We start from the raw sequence: 22645 nt of genomic DNA, 5'->3' as shown, positions 1-22645 counted from the left end.
CACTCTGCTGGAAGCAAAGTCATTAAAAATAATGAGCAGTCTTTCACTTCCTTCTTTTTATTAATTTTCTGCAGAGGACAACCTGGGACTTTATTTTTAACACAGTTGCTGCTTTACTAATATTTGTTAGACAGATGGCTAAATTTTTTTCCACAACATGCCCCACAATATTTAGAAAAACACTTAAAAATATAATTTAAAAAAGCAAAACTGAGCTCCTCCCTCTCTGAATTCAACAACTCCTGCCATGCTCCATGGTGATCTCATGAAAAGTGATGCACTAAGGTGCCATGCCCAACAGAGTTTGAAGCATGTGTATATTAACCATCAGTAACAATTAGTGAAAATTTGAATGAATAAAGTTCTGCAAGCTCTTCCTTGGGACAGATGCAAGTCCATAGCCACAAACAGAGTCCTGGCATCCCGATTCAGGCTGAGTAAATCAGCCCTGCCCTAAGAAGCAGGGGTGACACTGGTGACAGAATCCACCAAGAATTTCATGTCTTGGGCTGCTTTTGAAATGGTTGCTCAGGCACCTCTCCCCAGCCCTTAGAAAGGTCTGATCATTAGAAACAGGGCTGTTAATTGCTCTAGCAGCTCTCTCTACTCCTATAACTGCAGAAACAGTCAGCTGCAGCTCAGAACCAAAAGGTCAGATCCTGACCCTGTTCTCCAGACCAACACCATCCTTGAGCTCCTCTGCCCATGCCAGCCGCCCAGGCTTGTAATGCAGGGATTTGTAGCCCTTTGTAGACACTGAGGTACCAAGTATGGTGAAGATTAAGCTTAGCTACAAGCAATGTTAAAATATTCCATTACTATAATCAGAAATGCTGCTGAAATCTTTGCCCCAGATCTAAAAAGCTGTTGAGTAGGATTTAGACTTCTAATTTATGCTTTTAGCTTGTATTTGTTGCCACATAAAACTGATCTTTTCTTATTTATTACTGCAATTCTACCGTCCTGGTCAAGGCTTCCTAGGCTCCTAAAAACCAAAGGGTCTCTCCAGACTCCCTTGGGTGAGATTTGTCCCTTCTGTTCCCTGAGCTGGGCTCTTAATTTTTGCCACTTCCCTCCCTACAGCCACGCACAGCACCTCTGCCCTCAGATTGTAAAACTCTGCACAGAGGCCAGAAAGGAATATTTGAGAAGGGTGTAAGATAAACTGAATGTAACATCAAAATGAAAAAGCAACACATTAGCATCAGGCTTGAGAAGGGGGGGTGTGCGTGGAAAGCAAGAGGGAGCTTCCTGGAGTCAAGAGAGCAACATCACACAGCCTGCACTACCTGCTGGCCACAGCCCAAACTGTCGGGAAAGCCTTAGAGGGAAAGCAAAAGGAGCCATGAGCAGCACATTAGTGCTCTACTGATCTGCTCAAGCATGTATTTTACAGATACATCAGTAGCAAAATGAGGGGCAAGGAAAACCTCCATTCTTTACTGGACATGGGTGGAAATATAGTTACCAAAGATGAGGAAAAAGCTGAGGTATTTAACACCTTCTTTACCTCAGTTCGCAACAGTAAGACAGGTTGTCCTGAGGACAGCTGGCTTCTGGAGCTTGTAGAAAGAGATAAGAATCTGAATAGCCCCCTGTAATCCAGGAGGAAACAGTGACCTGCTGAACTACTTGGATCCCCACAAGTCTACGGGACAAGATGGGATCCACCCAAGGGTGATGAGGGAGCTGGCAGAAGAGCTCACCAAGCCTCTCTCCATCATTTACCAACAGTCCTGACTCACTGGGGAGGTCCCAGATAACTGGAAGTTGGTGAATGTCACACCAATCCACAAAAAGGGCCAGAAGGAGGACCCAGGAAAATACAGGCCTGTCAGCCTGACCTCAGTGCCTGGCAAGGTTATGGAGCAGATCATCCTCAGTGCAATCACACAACAGTTACAGGATGGACAAGGGATCAGACCCAGCCAGCGCCGGTTTAGGAAGAGCAGGTCCTGTCTGACCAACCTGATCTCCTTTTATGATCAGGTGACCCGCCTGGTGGATGAGGAGAAGGCTGTGGATGTGGTCTATCTGTACTTCAGCAAAGCCTTTGACACCATCTCCCAGAGCATACTCCTGAAAAAGCTGGCAGCCCACAGCTTGGACAGGGGCACTCTGTGCTGGGTTAGGAACTGACTGGAGGACCGGGCCTAGAGAGTGGTGGTGAACGGTGCTGCATCCAGTTGGTGGTTGGTCACTGGTGGTGTTCCCCAGGGATCAGTGTTGGGCCTAGTTCTACTTAATATCTTTATTGATGATTTGAATGAGGGGATTGAGTCTCCCATTACAAATTTGCAGATGACACTAAGTCGAGGGGGAGTGTCGATCAGCTGGAAGGCAGGAGGGCTCTGCAGAGGGACCTGGACAGGTTGGAGAGTTGGGTTGATTCCAGCGGGATGAGGTCAACAAGACCAAGTGCTGGGTCCTGCACTTTGGCCACAATGACCTCATACAGTGCTACAGGCTGAGGACAGAGCGACTGGAGAGCAGCCAGGCAGAGAGGGATCTGGGAGTGCGGATTGAGACAAAGCTGAATATGAGCCAGCAGTGTGCCCAGGTGGCCAAGAAGGTCAATGATATCCTGGCCTGGATCAGGAACAGTGTGGGCAACAGGTCCAGGGAAGTGATTCTTCCCCTGTACTCAGCACTGGTGAGGCCACACCTGGAGTACTGTGTCCAGTTCTGGGCCCCTCAGTTCAGGAAGGATATTGAGGTGCTGGAGCAAGTCCAGAGAAGAGCAACGAGGCTGGGGAAGGGACTGGAGCACGAGTCCTATGAGGAGAGGCTGAGGGAGCTGGGGTTGTTCAGCCTGGAGAAGAGGAGGCTCAGGGGAGACCTCATCACTCTCTACAACTCCCTGAAAGGAGGTTGTAGCCAGCTAGGGGTTGGTCTCTTCTCCCAGGCAGCTGTCAGCAAGACAAGAGGGCATGGTCTTAAGCTCTGCCAGGGGAAGTTCAGATTGCATATTAGGAAGTAATTCTTTACAGAGAGGGTAATCAGCCCAGTGGTGGATTCTCCGTCCCTGGAGGTTTTTAAGATGAGACTAGATGGGACACTTAGTGCCATGGTCTAGTAACCATGGTGGTAGTGGATCAAGGGTTGGACTTGATGATCTCAGAAGTCCTTTCCAACCCAGCTGATTCTATGATTCTATGATTCTAGGTACAGACCCTTGTACAGACCCCTGAATTTAGCATCAGAAGATGACACCTTGCAGCTGTAGGGGCCCCAAAGACACTCAAAGAGCATCCTTTATGAGAACTTTCACAAGCAGCTGCACAGCAATTTGGTGTCTATGGTATAAAAGTCTAACAAGTTTGCATAACTTGCATGGCCTTTGTGATTTCTCTGGTGCAAATGTTCAGAAAAGTGACTGAAATACTGTGCCTGCCCTCAGACATTGACCCAAAAGCTGAAGCAGAAAAATTGATAGTAACACTTATCCAGAAGATTTCAACAATTTTTTATGTCACTTTGACATATCTATTCCTCTGTATTTTACAAAACATCAGCCTTTCTCTGAGGTGTCTTTGTGGCTGGGATTGCTTAGACATCCCTGTCAGTGGCAGGTCTGGTCTAAGACCTGGCCCAGGTCACATCCCTGACCCAAGATCCCTCACATGTCCCCACTGGCACCATCAAGGGGTGATGCGTACCTCCCAATAGGGTAGAATCATAGAATCATAGAATCATAGAATCATAGAATAGATTGGGTTGGAAAAGACCTCCAAGATCACCAAGTCCAACCCCTGATCCAACTCCAATTACTATATCATGGCACTAAGGGCCATGTCCAATCTCTTTTTAAAAACCTCTAGGGAGGGATGGTGAATCTACCACCTCTCTGGGTAGGCCGTTCCAATGCCTGATAACCCTCTCTGTAAAGAATTTCTTCCTAACATCTAACCTAAACCTCCCCTGACAGAGCTTGAGCCCATGTCCCCTTGTCCTATTGTTGGTTGCCTGGGAGAAGAGACCAACCCCCACCTGGCTATAACCTCCCGTCAGGTAGTTGAAGAGAGTGATGAGGTCGCCTCTAAGCCTTCTCTTCTCCAGACTGAACAACCCCATCATACAGGGGATGCCAAGACCTGTATCCCCTCAAAAATGGTCCCTGCGGACTTGGGGCACCTATTAAGTTATCTGTAGTCCTTTAAATCTGTTGTTGCCAGAGAAGGTTTGGGAATCTGAAAAAAGTCTGAGGGATGGGGCTTTTACAGTCAGTGCTCATCTCCTAAAAACCCTGAAGTATGTGCTAGATGAAGATGGCTCTTGATTCATCGCTTTTTAGCCAGCTTGTTTTCAGTGCTTTAACATTAAACACACATATCCCTACAGAAAAATCACCACCACTTGTCCCAGTGTTTTCTATAACCAAATCAAACCAATACAGCATTTTCTTACATGACTGCAGCTAAGCTCCCTATTGTTCATGTTAGCCGTATTAGTCTGGATTTACAGGGCTGTCATGATGACCTAGCACTGATACCCTGATAAGAGAACAAATATTTAGGTCTGGGTTGGTGGCAAATATTTGCACTCAAGTTATGCTTCTCAGTTGTAACTGTTAAAACGTGTTGCTGTTTCTGTCGAGGAAGTTCTGGTGGCTTTTTCATGATATCTTCCAGCAGGATATCCTTCTGAGTTTGCTATCCATACGCTGGCCAGTTTTACAGCCATTTTAAGCAGCAGCAGAATGGACAAGCCCATACACCAGCAGCAGGTCTGTGTTTCATATTGGATGTTGGATTTTCCATTTCAGATATTTTTAGAATTTCTTATTTGTATCTGTATTTGTGCGTATGTGTATGTGTAAAGATATGTCTGTCCTGGTTGGGACCGAGTCAAATTTCCAAAAACCTTAAACTTTTCATGAGCAGCCTGAAACAGCAGAGCCTTTGTTTCAGTCAGTTTGCTACAGAAGGCCAGAGGAAATTCACCTAAGAGAAAAATATTCCTTGCGCTTATGTATCATCACGTATTAGTCGTCTTCCTCCTGTTCCACAAATTGCTGTGGGCTATACTGGTATATGAGGTATACACCCGCTGAGGATTTGTTTTTGAAACCCCTTTTGGGCTTACACTCCAGCAGGGCCTGTGCCAGAGACTATCTCTGACAGCTCAGAAGAGATATGAACTGTAATTGATTGTACCCCTGAGAGCTTTTCTTCCTGTTTGTCTGTGTGTGTATGTGTGCATGAGGGAGAGAGGGAGAGGGAGAGAGAGACTTTTATTTCTTGCCAAAAGTGGCTTTAATCCAGCACTTAGCTTTTCTTCTTCACTTATGTTCTGAAATGCTTAACATTATGTGTTTTCAAAGTGGAATCAGCAAAAGGCAGCTTTCAGAGAACATCTTGCTCCAGAAATTTCAGAAAGGAGCTTTTTTTCTTTAGTTGAGAGGCAAGGGAAGCAGTAGCAGGGATGACAGAATTCAGTTTGGAAGATATGGAGAAAACGGCATTGCAGCACCATGACAGCCCCTCTGCCAAGTTGAAGGACTCTGTCAGCAGAGCACTGCCAGATCCTTCCAAGGCAGTTAGAGGGGTCATAGCTTGGCCACTCTCTGCCTCCCTACATTCACTTGCTCTGCCAGAAATCCCTGTCCCAGAACATGGAATGCCATGGCAATGAGCAGGCTGGATTTCACATCCAGCCTGTCAGCCAGTGACCTTTTCACCAGGCTGGGAAGTGCCTTTATTAAAAATATAGACAATAGGATGAGGTACACTCTCAGTGATTTTGCAGATATCAAATTTTCTTATATTCAGCAGTTGTGAAACTAGGTTTGGTGTACTTTGTCCAATTTTGGTCAGCTCCAGTACAAGAAGGATGTTGACAAAGTAGAGCAAGTGCAGCAGAGGGCTGCCAAGCTGGTCAGAGGCTGGAGCACAAGGCATATAAGAAGACACTGGGAGAGCTGGGCTTGTTCAATCCAGAGAAGAGATATCTTTCAAGAGACACTTGAAATTAAATGGGGGCATAGAGAAGAAGAAAACATACTCTTTTTGGAAGTGTGTAAGGCATCAGACAAATTGCAACACAGAAAATTCCAACTATTTTTTCCTCACTAAGAGGGTAGTCAAACACTGGAAGAGGGTTCCCAGAGATTGTAGAATCTCCATTGTTGGAGATGTTCAAAACTCAAATATCAGATGAGATCCTGAGCAACCTGATTTAGTCAGCGTTCTAGTTGGAAAGTCAACTAGGAATGGAGGGGCAGGACTCTACATTTTATGTGGTATTTTCATGCACAGTTTGATGATTTTTCTCTCATTGTATAGGGGGGAAAGAGCTAGTCCCTGTGGGGTTGGACTCAAAAAACTGTCATCTGAGGATGTTTTCTACAGTTGCATCTTTGTTGCTTCTGCTAATGAAAAAACTCATGATGATTGTGTTAAATGCCCTGCAGAAGCCTAAATAATTTTATCATTTTAAAACCTTTATCAACCAACCTTATTTTGCTAAAACTTCTGTGTTAAAATAGCTTGAAAAATGATACTACGTGAGTCTGATGAACTGTTTTCCATAAAACCATATGAACTGGTATGGCTGATAGCATTGTGCTGCGAAGAGAACTCTTCATCAGTAACTCTGATGTTTTGCCCAGGATTGATGGTTAGCCCAGAGCCTGCTTTCAGATCACTGTATTTATGCCTTTAAAATAATGGCACACAAATGAGCTTTTTTACAGGCCTCGTGAAACATCAGCCAAATCTTTCCTAATTAGGTGCCAAAGACTGCACATTTAAATAATGTCTGCAAAGGCTATGGGAATGGTAGATGCTTAAAATTAGGGCATGTTTATTTATATATTGAACATGGGTTTGGGCATCTAAGTTCTTATACAAAAATTATACAAGTGTGAATAGCCCACTTCCAGACAAGTGTGGTTATGCTTGTGATCATCCACTTGCTTATATGTAAAAACATGCTAAAAGTGGGTGTAGACAGCAGGAACTCATACAGCACAACTGTGCCAGCATGGAAGGGCAGGGTTTCCTCCAGTGTCAGGTGTCAAATTCAGCATCAAACAACAACAGAGGTGTGGAACAACATACAAATGAAGATGCACCCGCGTGGGAATTTGCCATGGAACAGGTATGGGATGGAGATTACATGGCATTTGAAGAAAGACACTGAGATGGAGGGGGAGGGAGAGAGAGGGAAAATAACCCTTAAAATTAGATTTAAAGTGGGAAAATTATAAGTCCTGCCAAGTTCTACAAAGCTACTGCTGCTGAGGACAGGGCTGTCCCCATGTTCAAGCCATCTCACTTGCTGCCACTTATACTGCCATCAAAGCATGCTTTTCCAGCTGGCTACATTCCATCTCCCTGTCTAGGAGCTGCATATTGCTACAAAGAAATCCAGCTGAAATTCATATATAGTGTTAAAAGTCATAAGCACATCAAAATCAGCCTGTGTTGGTTATGACCAAAATCCATAGGAAAGAAATTCACAGCAAATGTCTTTGCAGTGCAGAGGGTGGGAGGTGAGATTTTGGAGATGATCTAAGTACGTCTCAGTATGGCTGATTTTCTTGCATGCGCTGACGCATCACGTCTCATAGTCAAACAAGCTTGCTTGGAACAAGCTGGGCATCTCTGCACATCCTTGTTTTATCACAAAGGTTTTGAGTCCTGAATGAATAAATAATTTTTAAGTGGTACTTCTGGACAGAAAAGGAATATATTTAGACACCAAATTTGTATTTAAATGACAGAGAATTAGATGGCAGAACACCTTTGAAAATCTGATCCTGTGGCTTTCAAGTCACATCTGTAAGTTTTAGTCAAAGGACTAATCTGATCTTACCATCTCTTGGTAGAAATTCATGACTACAGCCGGAAATGTATTTTTTTTACAATCTTTTTCAGACATCTGAAAGGTCAGAGCCATTCAGTGTTTGAAAATCATCTCCTGCCCTCACCAAACTGAAGAGCTAGTATTTACAGGATATTCATTGTCCCTTGAAAGGCTGAAAAAAGGCTATGTTGCCTTTATTGTTTCTAAAACAACATGATTCAGGAAAACAACTGTTTCTAATATTGGACAATATATTTGCTCTTCAAAGACCAGCAGCTTATAATGTGGAATGCCTACTCCATCTCCAGTCCCAGGTTGAGGGCACAAATTCCAAGAGGCAAATTCTACAGTTTAGGCCCCATTCAGGTTTCTCCACTTTATTGCCCAAAGAAGAAACTAGCCCAAACTGATCATAGTTAAAAATAAAAAGGAAGTCTAATAAACTATTTGGGGACTAAGGGTAGGGGAGAGGGTTTCCAGCCCTCCTGTGCTTCTAGAGCCTCACTTCTTCCCCACTATGCTTGTTCCTAGCCTTGCCTCTAGACAGCAAGTATCTACTCTACAGTGGCCACCTTTCTTATGCCTAATGTACCATGCCACTTTTTTCATGCTTAATTCAGAAAGGAAGGCATTTATGGACCGTAAGACATCACACAAAATAAAAATCACAGAGGGAGGGAGAAGAAACAGGCTGGCAAAGGGATGGATCAGAAGCAATAAAAGTGCTTTTCCTTCTCCAGCAGCTAGGGAACTTGTGACTTCTACTGTGGGAGGACTGAAACTTGCTGTGTAGTCCTGAAGTTAATTTAAAACAAAATCAACAAAATATTTAAAAAGAATGAACTTCTGTCAAGTGAGTGAGCCATTAAAATATACCCAAAGCATGTTATACAAGTAGAGTTTCATGTAACTGCATGGTAAGAAAATACTTGGAGTCGCTAAGTCTGTACACAGCACAAACCAAAGTGTTGTGTAATTAGAATTATTTTGTCACCATCTTGTGGGACATTAGGGTAACATCTGGCATGCTTCTGATTTCAGCTTGTGAGTTCAATATGTGCTGAAGAAAATGGTGAGAAAGTGATAGCTCTAATATTACACTAGTGCCAGTGCACAGCATACTGTAAAATTTCAGATTGTTTTTAGAGCATTTTAAAGCTCCTGCAGTTTTACAGTGCTGCTAAACAAACTTTCCCATTTGCTGGCCAAATACTTCTCCCAAAGTGTGTATGCAGATTCTTATAAGAGTTGGCACAATAAAGGGGGAAGAGAAATCAGATTGCTAACATAAACAGTTATGCCTTCTCAGAGAATGTCTCTGTTTCAGCCATCTGATTTCAAATGGTTTCCTTAAGCCCTAATTTATTACTTCAAATTCAGAAACTGTGCCTAGTCTGAAGATGCTTAAGAAATATGCTCCCTCTCTCCGTCGGTCCAAGTAGTCTGAAGCAGACTTTTCTGGGTAAATGTGAACCAGATGTTCCCCAATCCTAATTTGTGAACTTCTGTCCCAGGTTTCTACCCTGAGTCAGTGCAAGAGAGCTGTGCAGCAGTGAAGGGCTGTCTGAGTAAGTGTACTGCTCCAGACACCCATTCACTGTCACAGCACTCCTCTTTCTGTGTTTGGCCAGCAAAATGCAAAGCTTCCTCTTTCCAGGGCCGCTGCAGAGCACCCAGCACAGCAAAACAGATTTGTAGTGAACAGACACAAGGCACCAAGCCTGCACAGGTTCATTATGGCAATCCCTCTGTGCCAGCTCTGCCCATGGATGTCACTTCACAGCCAGCCCTCCCCCTGTTGCTGTGATAGCTGAGGACATTGAACCCAAGAGGTCTGTGAGAGAGAAATCTGAAGTCAGATTGTGTTTCCCAACTATTAATAAAACTTCCCTTGGAATAAAAGTAGAGGAGTTGGTGCCGTTTTGTGTTATTCAAAATCACAAATTTCCCCTCTCCTGCAATCTACCAGAATTATAGGCTCTGTCGCAACTTCTTAAAAATACAAGATATTTTCAAGTGAGCATGACCCTCCTTTGAAACTCATCCAGGGAAAAATAGTGATACACTTTAACATTGCTGTTTATGAGGAGAGGGAGGGGTGATACTGACCCAGCACAATCCCATGGATTGAGAACATATTAGCAAGAGTTTCATCCCTGCATCTGTCCTGCCTTTTGCAGCAAATGTGTCTAGGAATGATGCTCTGCAGCCAAGGTGATAGGTATAAGCTGTATGCAAGAGGAACTGTGTGCTCCCAGCCTCAGGGCTGCTCTGGGGCCACTAAATTACACAGGTCTGAGACAGAGGGTGACTTCTACCTTGTTGGCTCTGGCATTAAATTGTTATCACATTTCTTGGTGCTATTTGGCCTGTACTGCTCTCCAGACAGTGTGTGGGCATGTTTTGGAGCAGCATACACCAGAGACTCCCTGCAGCAAGCAGGGACCCTGCCTCAGAGAGGGGACTTATACCTATAGACATACAGAGATGAACGATGTTGTGCCACTACTTAGTAGGGCATGAAGGCAAGAATTTAACTGATGCCTGGTGAGACTTGTTAAATATCTCTTACCTGTATTAATAGTCACATTTTCTTATTAAGAAGTACCTTTGGCTCTAGTGCAGGTATGTGGGGAACGGGATGGAAAATCATCAGATTATTTCCTGGTTTTTAACATCGTATGTTACCTTATGTCTTTAACTGCTCAGTGTTTTAGTCTTCCTGTCCTGAGGCCTCTGGTTGTATAAAATAGACCACTGATGTCAGCTGGAGCATCTTATTATTGCTGTAATGATCTTATGAAATTTGTTACACGTAATAAATGCTAAGAACAGTCAAGAATCCTAAACCATCTGGCTCCTGAACATAAGCAGGGCAGAAGAAGGTCTGTCCTGAGCAGGACATAGCATAGAGCCCAGTGCCAAACCTTGAAGCTGCACGCAGGACACCTGGTCTCCTTCACAGCACCTGCAGGAAGAACTAGGGTTCAGATATGAGACTGATGGATGGCCTGTGATCCTGGGGAACCAGCTACTACACTGCCTCTTGGTGATCTGAAGGCATGAGTTCCATGCTGACCATTGAAGCCCACACTGGAAGGAAGCAGCTCCCTCCCTCCTGCCTCACAGACGAACCCCTTCATGATGACAAAGGATCAGCACACTACCTATCACCGGAGAAAAGACAGGGTCAATGAGATGAGTAAGGATCGCTTCCCAGATGAACAAGCAGGGATTATATATATGCAAGGGAGATTCTTGGACATACTCTGTAATTCAGCAATTGGGAGCATGCTTTTTTTTTAGGAAGAAGATCTAGATTTGAGACTATCATCTGCTACTTGAAGCTATGTAGGGATGACAACCTGTCTCCTCCTTGCCAAGAGGTCATTTGAATGTCCTCATATTTAATTTTCTGATATTTTTAGCACATACTTGGCATGGTACTGAACACATCATTTAGCTTTGGCTCATATGATAAAGGCAGTGTGAATTAGCAGCACAATACGCAGTCAGAACTTTAAAGTAAAATATGCCCTCAGATTTGTATGAAATTTCTGCTTTCAGAGAAAGTGATTCTTGTGTATCTATGGGGAATTTAATTGGCAAATAATACAGAAGTTTTGAATAGCAAGTCCTATACCACAAAAATACCACAGGAGTTACTGTGTTATACCATTCATCCTGTATTTCTACTAGCAATAGTAAACTTTGAAAAATAATCACATGCTTTGTCCTGAACAAAATGCTAGAGGGAGGCACATGGCCAAGAACAAACATTGAAAAAACCTCACAGCCTAAGGTCTCAAGCATGGGGAACTGAATCCCCACACGAGATCTGTGCAACAGTGCAGAATTACATGCCTATTACTGGGATTCACTGAAGGGGTGTCTTGGTATGGTGACTTGTGGAATCAGAGCCAGAAGTCTTTTATTGTACTGAAGAGTGGTCACACTAATTCACAAAAATTTTTGTAATGTACCACACTACAAAGTTGCTTCTCAAGCTTATACTAGTTTCTGCCTTCTGACATGGAAAATACCACTAGCTTGATGAGGAATGTAAATGTGAGGGTGGGTAGAAATACTTAAATATTAAAATACCCAATTGCTTCAATGTGCTTTTCTAGAGGAATACCATTAAAATATAACAGCTCACTTTTTTCAGTGAGTAAAGCAGAAAGAAAATTTTTTTAAGAACTAATTTCTTCAGACTAAGACTTTTTTGGCTAGAAAACTCAAACTCATCCAAAGGGTATGAAATAATGTTTTGGTGCACAGAATAAAACAGTGAGAAAAAGCCCCTGCACAGCACAGAATTGCCTGTAGATACATTTTTTTAATTAAAATTTTATGGTTCTTACAGCTTATATATAATTTAACATGGCAGTAACAACACAACACTGATAACAACGATGAGAGGTTTGTTTGCTTATCGGCTAGGTAAGTTTTCAGGTAGCCAGGAGCATGTTTCCATATTAAAGCCCTCCCTCTCCCTTTGCTTAAAGAGGGTGTAAGTTACTGCTGGAAACAGCGTTCCACAGTTCACTTCCTTTGCTGCTTGGAAAATATTCTGAACATTGAATTTCATATGAAGCAATGCTGTCGACAGCTGGTCAGGCAAACACATTGCAAGAAGTACAATTCCAGCCCAAAGATTATCTCCCTTTTTTATGCCTGCCCATCTGCATTCTCCATAGATCTGTCTGAAAATAATTCCTCTAAGTAAATATTTGGCAGCATGATACCAAAAATACACCCGGCCACAAAAGAAAAAGCAGCAATGGATCTCTAATCCTGGCATGGAAGAGAAGCCTCTAGAAGGAAAATACTGTCATTATTTACCTTGTACTTTCTGGTCCTGCTTTTATGTTAGCACACAGGTTGTGTGGTTTCCCTTTGAGGTAGCACCTATGAATTTACTTCTCTGTTTTCCTGCTCTCGCAGAAGTTAGAAGCAGGAATTTAGTTAAAGAACTGGAGACAGCATTACTTTTCTGGCAAGAGTAGTAATAAACCCAAGACAGAAAACAATAATTGAAGGGCAAAAGTATTCTTAGTTAAATACCTTGTAAATCCTGATGAAAGGGGCTACTGGTAGTTGCCTTCCTAGCCCTGTCTGAGTTGCAGAGCTTCCAGGAATACAAATATGAGCAGGGATGCTGGGTTTTTTACTGAAGTGTTAAATAAAGGTTTTACGACAAGCCTTTTCTGCAAGATCCTTTAAATACAAACCACTAAAAAGAAACTTTCAGCTCCCTGATTTTACAAGTACCATTTTCCACTTATGTTCTGTGCAACCACATTTTTAATTATTGCAGCTTCCAGAGGAACATCAAAAAACTCATGGAAAATGATGAACTGACCATGAATGTCATTATCACGATCAATGAATGACTGACAGAGACAATTGAAGTGCAAGAAAGGATTTCATCCCATAAGGCGTAAAGATATGCTGCTGCTATGAATCACTCTAGTCTTCTGCATATAGAAAATTCATGAGCTCTCCTTGAATGTTTCTTGCTTCTGTAAATTAGACTGTAAAATAAGATCATACAGTGATTTCAAAAAAAGTCTTTCAGTATTCATAAATGAGGAGTTTCACTTAACCAAACAAAATAGTAATGATGTGCAACACAGAAATAGCTTGTTTTATTTCAGCTCCTCCAAGAGAGCCATTTACTACCATTTACTTGGCTTGGACTCTTCCTGTTGCATACTTCATTTAATTATACAAATAAGATTTAAAAAATGTATGTGGACAAGAAAGTTTTGTTTCAGGAATAGAGATAAAATGCACACACACACACAGAGATTAAAGAAGAAAACATTTGTTTATTAAAAAGGAAAAGGTTCTGGATGGTAGCACAGAGTCAGACGAGACAGACGAATGCATGTACAGCTGTTCATGTTTAAAGGTAGAATATAGACATAAATACAGTTAGATTTTTGCTCTGCTCTGCTGCTACAGTATTTTTATACAGTCAATTGAAAGGAATATCTGTCATAACTGAACATAAGGAGAAATTTATCAGGAGCAGAGCACAGATTGCATCTCTAAAGCCAGGATAAACAAAGCCCAGAAATGCCTCTCAAGCTATGGTATAGCAAAATAAACTTAATTGTACAAAAGCAGATCACCTTCTCTGGATAGGAAGGTTAAATGACAGATCCAACTCCGAGTCAGATAGCTTGTACTTCTGTTTAAACAAAATGCAGCTGATTTTCCCCTGCTATTGTCACAGTTCTGCTCTGTGGCAGCAGAGCTGAGTGCTTTCTAGCCTTTATATGGACTGAAAAGAAAACGGTCCTCCTGGGGATAGAGGTGAACTGCAGTTTCCCTTCTGTCAAAGCAGCTGTCAAGGGACGATGCTGTAAAGGAATTGGTTTGAGCTAGCACAAGGAGAAGGAAGATTATTTCAGATTTCTAAATTATTTCAGTTAATGATTTACAGGGCAACCCCTTCAAGAAAGGTATAGGGCAATATGGGTGGACAAAAGCAAAGAGCACATAGACATGAAGTTTATCCCTCTGAAGCAGAATTTGCTTCCATAGAAAATATTCCTATGACTATAACCTGCTTGTGTGGCAGTTATTCGAGCATAAGTCAACATATACCATTGCGAAGACGTATTAAGAATGCTGTTATTCTGTGCATAAAGAAGTTTAAACGTTTTTATAACATTTGTACTAAGCACACGATACTAAAAAAAATTCCAAACAAAAGTATTCTGGTATCATTCACACAAACATATTTATTATATAAATATTTTATAAATTACAAGATTTTAATTGTAAATGTAAACAGTTCTAGGAAAATAATGTTTTATATTCTTATTAATGTTTACAACTATTACAAGGCACATAGTGCAAAAATACATTTCTGATGCAGAGATCACAAAATAATTACATACATGTGTTATCTAAAACAGGAGCTGCATACAATTCTGTGGTACTGTATTGTTTTTAATTAATACATGTTGCTAATTCATTACTAACTCTTTGTGGGTAAAAATATGATATAGCTGCCATTTGACCTACTAATTTTACTAGCATGCAAAATAAATATTTGGTATACGGTATGCATATTTTCAGAAAAAGCATGTATAGTTACCTGGTACGTAATATATGTTATTATGCAGGTAGAAAATTTTATTCTGAATACCTGAGTGTTGGCCCTGAAATGTATTATCTGTATATGCATATATTTCTACAGTTCTGTACTGTAAAGTAACACAAAACAACAAATCAAAGAGCGAAATAATTTTTTAAACCTTGTAACTTTTTCATACACTTACTTTTCTCAAAGAAATAATTTTAAATAGCAGATGTTAGAACTGTATTTGCAAACATCGAAAAATCAAACCAAGTCAAAGATGGACACCAAAACCACTGTGGGGCTTGATGTTGCCTCTGTCAAGGTTTTTGACTAAGGTTATTGAAAATTATGTTGAACTGGAATATGAAGGACATATACTTCAGCCTTTACTAATATGCTATTTTCCAGAGTAAAGGAGTAAGGTGTATATCGAAAGTGCTTAAGCAAATACATAGTTGTACAACCACATACAAGATGGTAGGGTAAACAGAATACACTGTTTTTACAGTATACTTGGATGAGAGGCAGGGATTTAAAATCAGTTTTCAAAGCAATTTGTTTTCTTATTTTCTTTTCCTGTACCCACAACAAACCTAAGCCTAGATGTTTAAAATGTGCCATAGAGACTACAGAGGCTAAACCACACTTCTCAGGATTACTGCTAGGATTTGAGCACCATGAAGAATATAATGAAAGGGATGGGGAAAAATGCTTATACTGACAGTGAAACACACAGATTTATAAAACTATCTCAAGTATTTTGGTTATGTACTTTTCTACTGTAAGTTCTTGACAGATAATCCCTAAAAGTTTGCACAAAATTGTAGATACTTGAAATTATTACCTTTCTTCTCTATAGAGCAATAAAGCTTTCCTTTCTATATTCTAGTACAGTTGACCAAGAAGATCAGTAGAGTGTAAATTTTACTGAATACCACATAAGGAATCACACTGATCAGTTGCAGGTAAAGAATTACAATTATGGTAAAATTTAAAGTGTTACCCATGGTACTAACTTCAGTGTAATTTACTTGCTAATATATGCTGTATATTGCATTAATGCCCCCACTAACCTGAAGGTTTATGGCTGTGATTTATGCATGTGCTAGCCCACATACACACAACACGACCCCAAGTAAATCCTGAAGAAAACAGGAATTTTTAGTAGTGAGTGTTACAGTAATGAGCATTACAGAGATGAAAGAATTAAAATATATATACATAGCATCTACAATTTGTGCCTAAATGGCAGATGTCCCTGCTTTGATGCTCTTAGTACATCAGAGTGCTCATTGTATTTGAAGCTGGAGACCGGTAGTTGTGCTAGGAACACATTTTCCACAAAATCCTCCACATCTTCCATATATTTTAATACCATCCTGGGATTTAGACAAAGAGAACAGTCAATCAAGAAAAGCAATTGAAATCACAGTTGTATAAAAAGCTTCTTGAAGTTTTGACAAATTGTACTTGCAAATACTAAACCAAGCAACAGTGTCAAATTAGAAAAACAGGCACAGAGATCCTTTATCACTATTGCTTTATACCTTGTTTCCTGGCTTACCATCCGATGTTGCCTTAAACTGCACATACTTGCTGTTCCTGTTCAACTGGTCTTGGTTTCCCATGAGAATCAATTTGGAGGTAAGCAACCTATAAGGATCATCTGTACTATGATATCTCTAAAAAAACGTGAGGGTTTGGGTGTTGTGTTTGCTTTTTTTTTTTAAAAGGTATCTTAAGAAGATACTTGAAGATCCCTTTTAAAAGGCATAGCAAAACTTCTTATGGACCTAATTAATATAACAACAATCTTAAAGTCAGTTAAGAGAAGGGTAGGCAGACAGTGTTGGTCTAAATTAGATACTAGACAGTGTGATTAAACATGGTTTTCTCCATTACATCTGAAAGAAGACTTAAATGGGTCAGAGACCTTGAGTGCTATTTTTGATTCACAACTAGCTTTCACTACAGTCAACTGTACCTTTTCAGGCATAATATTCCGAGCCGTAAGAGCAGATAAAGGAAAACACCACTGACTTACATGGGATTTGTGTATGTCAGCAGTCGCATAGTTGCCCTGAGCAATCCACCTAACTGTACTGGATAGTCTCAGACCTGTACCAGTTAAATTAATGCTGAACTGTCCCTAGGAAAAAAAAAAAGAAAAAGACAAGGAAAAGAAAAAGAAAATACAGAGCTGATAAACAACAGTCCAAACCACTAAAACACTTCACATTGGCATATCTGCACATATAACTTACAATACATCTAAATATTAAGTACTCAAAGGTGTAAAAATAATACAGGTTAGTTACACTGCAATATACCATTTCTATGGACTCCCAGGACATAGACACAAAACCCAAGTTATTCTTGTTGCTTATGCAGTAAGCACCACCTGTGCATCAGCTGATCTGTAGCATCTGTTTGCAGAGTTTGAAGACAAAACTATCATCAAACAATTTAAATTATTTTTGCCTTTTCTGCGTAAGATATTTTAATTTACAAAAAGTACAGACTTGAAAAAAGGAAGAATGAGGTTGGTTTTCTTGAAAGACTTTTTTTTGCTTTTTAAAGTATCCAAACTTTCTGGAAACAACATGGTCAAAACATAGTGCTGTCTAGAAAATTACAGACAAATCACTTCTTAGCCATCTAATTCTCGAATTTTTGCAGGCACACTGTCTAAGCATCATTATTTTATCATCTTCTATTTCTTTTTCAGTATAACCAATAAGATAATTGAATATGAACATAAGTGGAGGTTAAAATAAATAAATGTATTGCTAAATGGAATGTTTTCCAATGTAAGCCATTTGAAACAGATATAGAAGCTATTTATTCTAAAATATTTGTCTATGCAAATACTTTGAAAACTAGTTTCTGTATTTTATTACTTAATAATGTCATATATATATATATATATATATAATTCTGTGGGTATATGTATGTGTGCATGTATAAAATTACAGCGTTCAGCTTTTATTCTTGTGATTCACCAAAATTCCTTTGCAAAAATTCAGTCTTCCATTGTTCAGCATGGCAGATCTATTTTGAGAGCACTTCTGTGTAAAGTTGCTGTTCTTATAGCATTTAACTCGGGAAGAGCTAACGCAAACTTTTATGGATAGGGTAGGTTGTTCTTCAAGTGCCCACAAAGTGGAAGACTTCCATTTAATGAAGGAGGAAATTCCTACAAATGGTGTGGAATGCCAGTTAACAGGCCCAAAGTAACTTCTTTCACAGTGACACTTTGCAAAAATAAATGAAAAGTGCTATGAACAATTATAATGATAGCTTATCAGCTGTCTGACATATCATGCAGCATGCTCAAGGCCAGGAACAGATTTCATGGATGGAGAGTACAGGAATGGAGGTCTTTTGACTGTATCAAAAGTGTAAGATTCAGTGCAGATCTCATAGATGGAAATGTGTCAGTGCCAAACCATGTAAGCAGAATGACCTCACAACAGAAGTTACAGATCGCAAACACATTTGTATTGGACTGCACCAACAGAGTTTGCAGGTTGAAGGTATCCAATACTGTCATGAACTCCAACTGTTTCTTGTCAGGGCTAAAGTCTGCTGAACCTAGGCCCTTCATTTGTACATAAATTGCACATAAATTGTCTATAGCTGCCCTTGGTTACCTCCACCCACAGAGTTTAAGTTTAGGCACCCAGGATAGACAGACAACGTAGATAGATGTCCGTGCAAGTCTGAGCCAGTCGGTCTTAACTCCTTTATAATCAGTGAAAAGAAATTCACTTCCAGAGGACAGTTGACCTCATGCTAAATTGTCTAATAGGGTAAGGTTAGCTGAAGTGTTTTCTAGGGAATTCTATTTCTGCCAATAAGCTCCAAAGTCAGCCTAGGTTGACTAGTTCAGACTAGGGCTACATCTGTCTTATTGAAAAGGACATAGAGTATTAGCAGACCTGTAGAGCAAAAATGTTGACTCAGAGAGCCCAATATCTATAGACAGTGCACAAATCGGGGTCTTCCTTTGGACTAACTCTCTTCTAGTTCCACAGACTGAATCCTCATTAGAGTGTAATAAGAGTGTAATAACATCCTTCCCCTGAGCTCATTATTTGATTTAGCTTCATTCCAAAGGCATCCTGTTCATGTCTTTCAAAACAGCCCTTCAGAAGAGGAAACAAAGGATGCATCACATCCAGAGGGAGGGAGGGAGAGTAGTACATGAAACACATAGAAAGCCGGATATTCATATATGGAGCCTACAGGGAAAGGGTAGAGTAAACAATTTGAGGGAGAAACTGTGAGAGCGGGGGATAGTGGAACAGGAGAGAAGAGAGTAAGAAAAAAGTACTTATTAATGTTGTACACTGACAACACAGAATAGGAGGTTGGTTTAGAACCTTACAGCTCTAATGAGTCACACAAATATTTTTTCTTCCCTCTTATGTGAGTATTTGAAGGAGATAAGAAATAATTGCATCATTGAATACCTGTGGACATTTGGCAGCACTGTAGCAATCTCCAGCTGTAGCGAACGGTACTGCTCTCCCAAGTATAGTCCGAGCAAAAAGAAAATCTGTGGCTAGAAAACAGAAAATTACTCAATACAAAATGCTGCATCTGAAGTTCAGGTGAAAACAGTATGAAAAGTCCTTACAGGGTGTTTTAATTTTTTTATTTGGGTGGGGTTTTTTTGGTTTTTTGTTGTTTATTTGGAGAGGGAGGATGTGTGTTTTGATTTGAGGAACTGCGTTTTATTTAAATTTTGGTTATTGCAACACTAGTCCAACCTAAAAGCCCAGATTTCTTTCTGAAATACAAAGGTGCTAGGAGGAAGATGGATGTACACTTGGACACTGTGCCAAGTGTGCTGGTTATGGGCCAACTTGCCAGCTTCAGGCAGGGGCTTGAAAGCGCTGCAAGATTCCCTGTCCATTTATTTAGTGTGTGCCAAGCTCTGAGAAGGGATTAAGCACAGCACAGGAAGAGTTCCACAAGAAAAATAAGCCGTGGACTAAAACAGAAAAAATTTATAAAATGAAGATAGTTCACATATAAAATAGGAATCTGTGAGATTCATGCCACTTGACCACCTGGGAGAAATTAACATGGGAAGTAGTAGTGGTTTTTCTTTTTTTTTTTTACCTTTGAAATTCCCATTGAACTCCTAAATTAAATAAGAATTTTCTTTGCCCCAAAATGGCACAACTGGATCTGTAAGTGGATCAAAATGGTAATTTGGTAATCATAACCCTGTACAATGTCAATAGAATGCTCACATTGGCTAAAACTGACAAAATACTTACTTTTAATTTGCATGGAAGCTACATCAAATCTTATTTTGCTAAAAACTGTGAAGCCAGCTGCAAGGTAATCATTTCGACAGGCACAGTCTTGCCTTCTACTTCCATTAAAAGGACATTCATATGGATTCTGCAACCTACAGAATAGCAAAGATTTAGTTTTCCTTTTGACATTTTTCCATAACATAATATCATAGTGAAAAATAAGTGTATATGCCACATAAAAAATAGTAAACAACAATTTCTGAACAAAAAGTTCAGCTTTTAATCTTAGCTCAACTGAAACATTAATGTCAATTGAAGCTGTTCCTACTAAAGTCAAGACAGAAAACAAATATAATCATTTAGTGTAAGTAACATTATTTCAGCCTGCAAGTACCCACATTTCTGCATGTGTATTCACATGCCTGGATATTTAAAATAGAAAATCAAGGACAAATCTCATCTTTCTCAGAGAAAGTATTATTTTATTATTTTATTTTGGAAGGAACAAATGCACTTCATAAAATTATAAGACTGGTTATGTACCTTAATCCATATACTTCAGAAAAGTTGTCTGCTTCACCTTTTACCAGTGTCAAATATTCTTTGGGATTCTCCAAGTGCATGCCTGAGCAATAGATCTGGAAGAGAACATACAACCCTTTAGCAAAATCTTTATTAGAAAAGTGTTATTTCATAAAAACATGTGTTCATAAAAGCTCATAAATATTAACAGTACCTTTATCATCCTTCCCTTAATGTTAAGTAGGTATTCACCATCCTTTCTAATCCCTTTTTTAATTTGCATATCTTTGCAGGTGGTAAGAATTTCACCTTCAAAATGAATGATTAAATCATATTAATATTTCAGGAATAGAGCTTACTTTTAGAACTTTATTTTGCATAATTGCATTCTGAATATATTTATAGCTTTAATATACATAACCTGGGAAAACATTAACTTCAGGAGAAAATTAGAGCTGTCACTTACATTCTTCCTCATGGCAGATCCTTCTGGCATTTGGTTTTAAATGTGGCAGGCACAAGTCACTGGATAGGCCGTTTTCAGCCATACACTCTACAGTTCTCTCCTTTATCCCCACTCCACAAGATACTGAGCACTAGACATGGATAGCCATCAAGAGTTAGCTTAGAAAGTAGTAAATAATTAACATCATTATGTCAGCAAATTAGTCTTTTTTATGTTAGAGACAGCTATCAAAAATGAGCTTGCAGATCTCTACTCACTTTGGTCCACTTCCCCACTCTCCAGGTAGCTGCTTGTGAACATCCATTGACATTACATTTATAAATGTATGGGGATGGCTCTACCGGGCATTCTCGGTACGCTACAGTTTGAAGGCCAGGGCTATGCTGATTTTGAACAGAATGGATTCCAACACAGTACGTGATCCTCTGCTGGTAACCAAACCCACAGCTGGTTGAGCACTAAAATAAAATTCCCAAGTACAGACATTATTAATGTGAAACTGAACCTTTTTGCAGAATTGGCATTACAGATAAGTCAGCTCTGATCCTTCCTCTGGCAAAAGCCTGTGATCTGATGCATGCCACCTTGGATGGGCATATCAGTATGCAGGAGTGAAGGTCTACAAGAGTTACACATGCAAGGAGCTGGAAAGGTCAATGCTGCTCTTTTTTCAGAGCTCACAGAGGTTCCAGAGCCATTCCCTTACAGCTGCAATGCGCACACAGACAGGCACACACAGGTAGTGCAGATGTGCAAGGGAAACAAAGCACCGATCAATCGCTTCACTGACATCAAGGAAAAGACTTTTGGTTACTTGAGTGATGTCAGTTTGCAAGACAGTTTCCTGGGAAACAGCAAAGCAATCCTGTGGTAGGGGCAGCTCTCCTATAGCTGGTGATCACAGGACCTGGCAGGTTAACAGAGGGCTGATAACAGCTGCTACAATAAGTCATGGTTGATTGGGAGGGTCAATGTGGAGAAAGTTTAGACAGCCATGTTTAAATGAAAACATACCTTTTTTTTTGTTTTTGCTACACACATAAAGTATATTTTACAGAAGTATAATATTTTAAAATGTAAAGTTATATAGAAGATGTGTGTGCATTATAATTACTGTACCTGTGACAGGTCTCCTGTGAACACAACATATTTGGAGGGAGCCACTCTGCAGGTTTTGGATGATGGAGGCTTTGTAGCAGGATCACAGAAGCTTTCATCCACTTGGAGCTGGTTTCTATTCACACACTTAATGATCCGGTATATTTTCTTTCTTCTAAATGATGCTGAGCACTAAGAGTGAGAAAATTAATCAGTTTTTGTACTTTAACTAGACATTTACAGAATGAAGTTTTCTACTGATTGCCACACACCAGTAAAACCCAGACAGCAATCCCTTTTATGACATCTGCTATCAGTATCAGACTGAATTACTCACTGAATCAGAATCCTTTACATTGTTTTCAAAGTTCAGTTACC

General features: G+C 40.1%; 1 protein-coding gene across 4 annotated transcripts in view; it reads right to left on the bottom strand.

Moving 5' to 3' along the window:
• Positions 1 to 14638: 14638 nt before the first annotated feature.
• Positions 14639 to 22645, bottom strand: part of ADAMTS20 (ADAM metallopeptidase with thrombospondin type 1 motif 20) — a 92506-nt gene continuing 84499 nt past the window's right edge. For all 4 annotated transcript variants that reach the window (XM_027663670.1, XM_027663688.1, XM_027663678.1 and 1 more), the window contains 9 exons: positions 22289 to 22459; positions 21427 to 21627; positions 21170 to 21299; positions 20918 to 21012; positions 20725 to 20819; positions 20200 to 20333; positions 19384 to 19475; positions 16953 to 17057; positions 14639 to 16287 (listed from right to left, as the gene is read on the bottom strand). In XM_027663670.1, the coding sequence (XP_027519471.1) occupies positions 16198 to 16287; positions 16953 to 17057; positions 19384 to 19475; positions 20200 to 20333; positions 20725 to 20819; positions 20918 to 21012; positions 21170 to 21299; positions 21427 to 21627; positions 22289 to 22459 (1113 nt within the window). In that variant the 3' untranslated portion in view covers positions 14639 to 16197. The remainder of the gene's footprint in view (positions 16288 to 16952; positions 17058 to 19383; positions 19476 to 20199; positions 20334 to 20724; positions 20820 to 20917; positions 21013 to 21169; positions 21300 to 21426; positions 21628 to 22288; positions 22460 to 22645) is intronic.

Source organism: Corapipo altera, unplaced genomic scaffold, assembly GCF_003945725.1.
Source record: "Corapipo altera isolate COAL_440 unplaced genomic scaffold, ASM394572v1 1, whole genome shotgun sequence".
Lineage (NCBI taxonomy): Eukaryota > Metazoa > Chordata > Aves > Passeriformes > Pipridae > Corapipo > Corapipo altera.
This window is presented reverse-complemented; position numbering and strand designations above follow the sequence as displayed.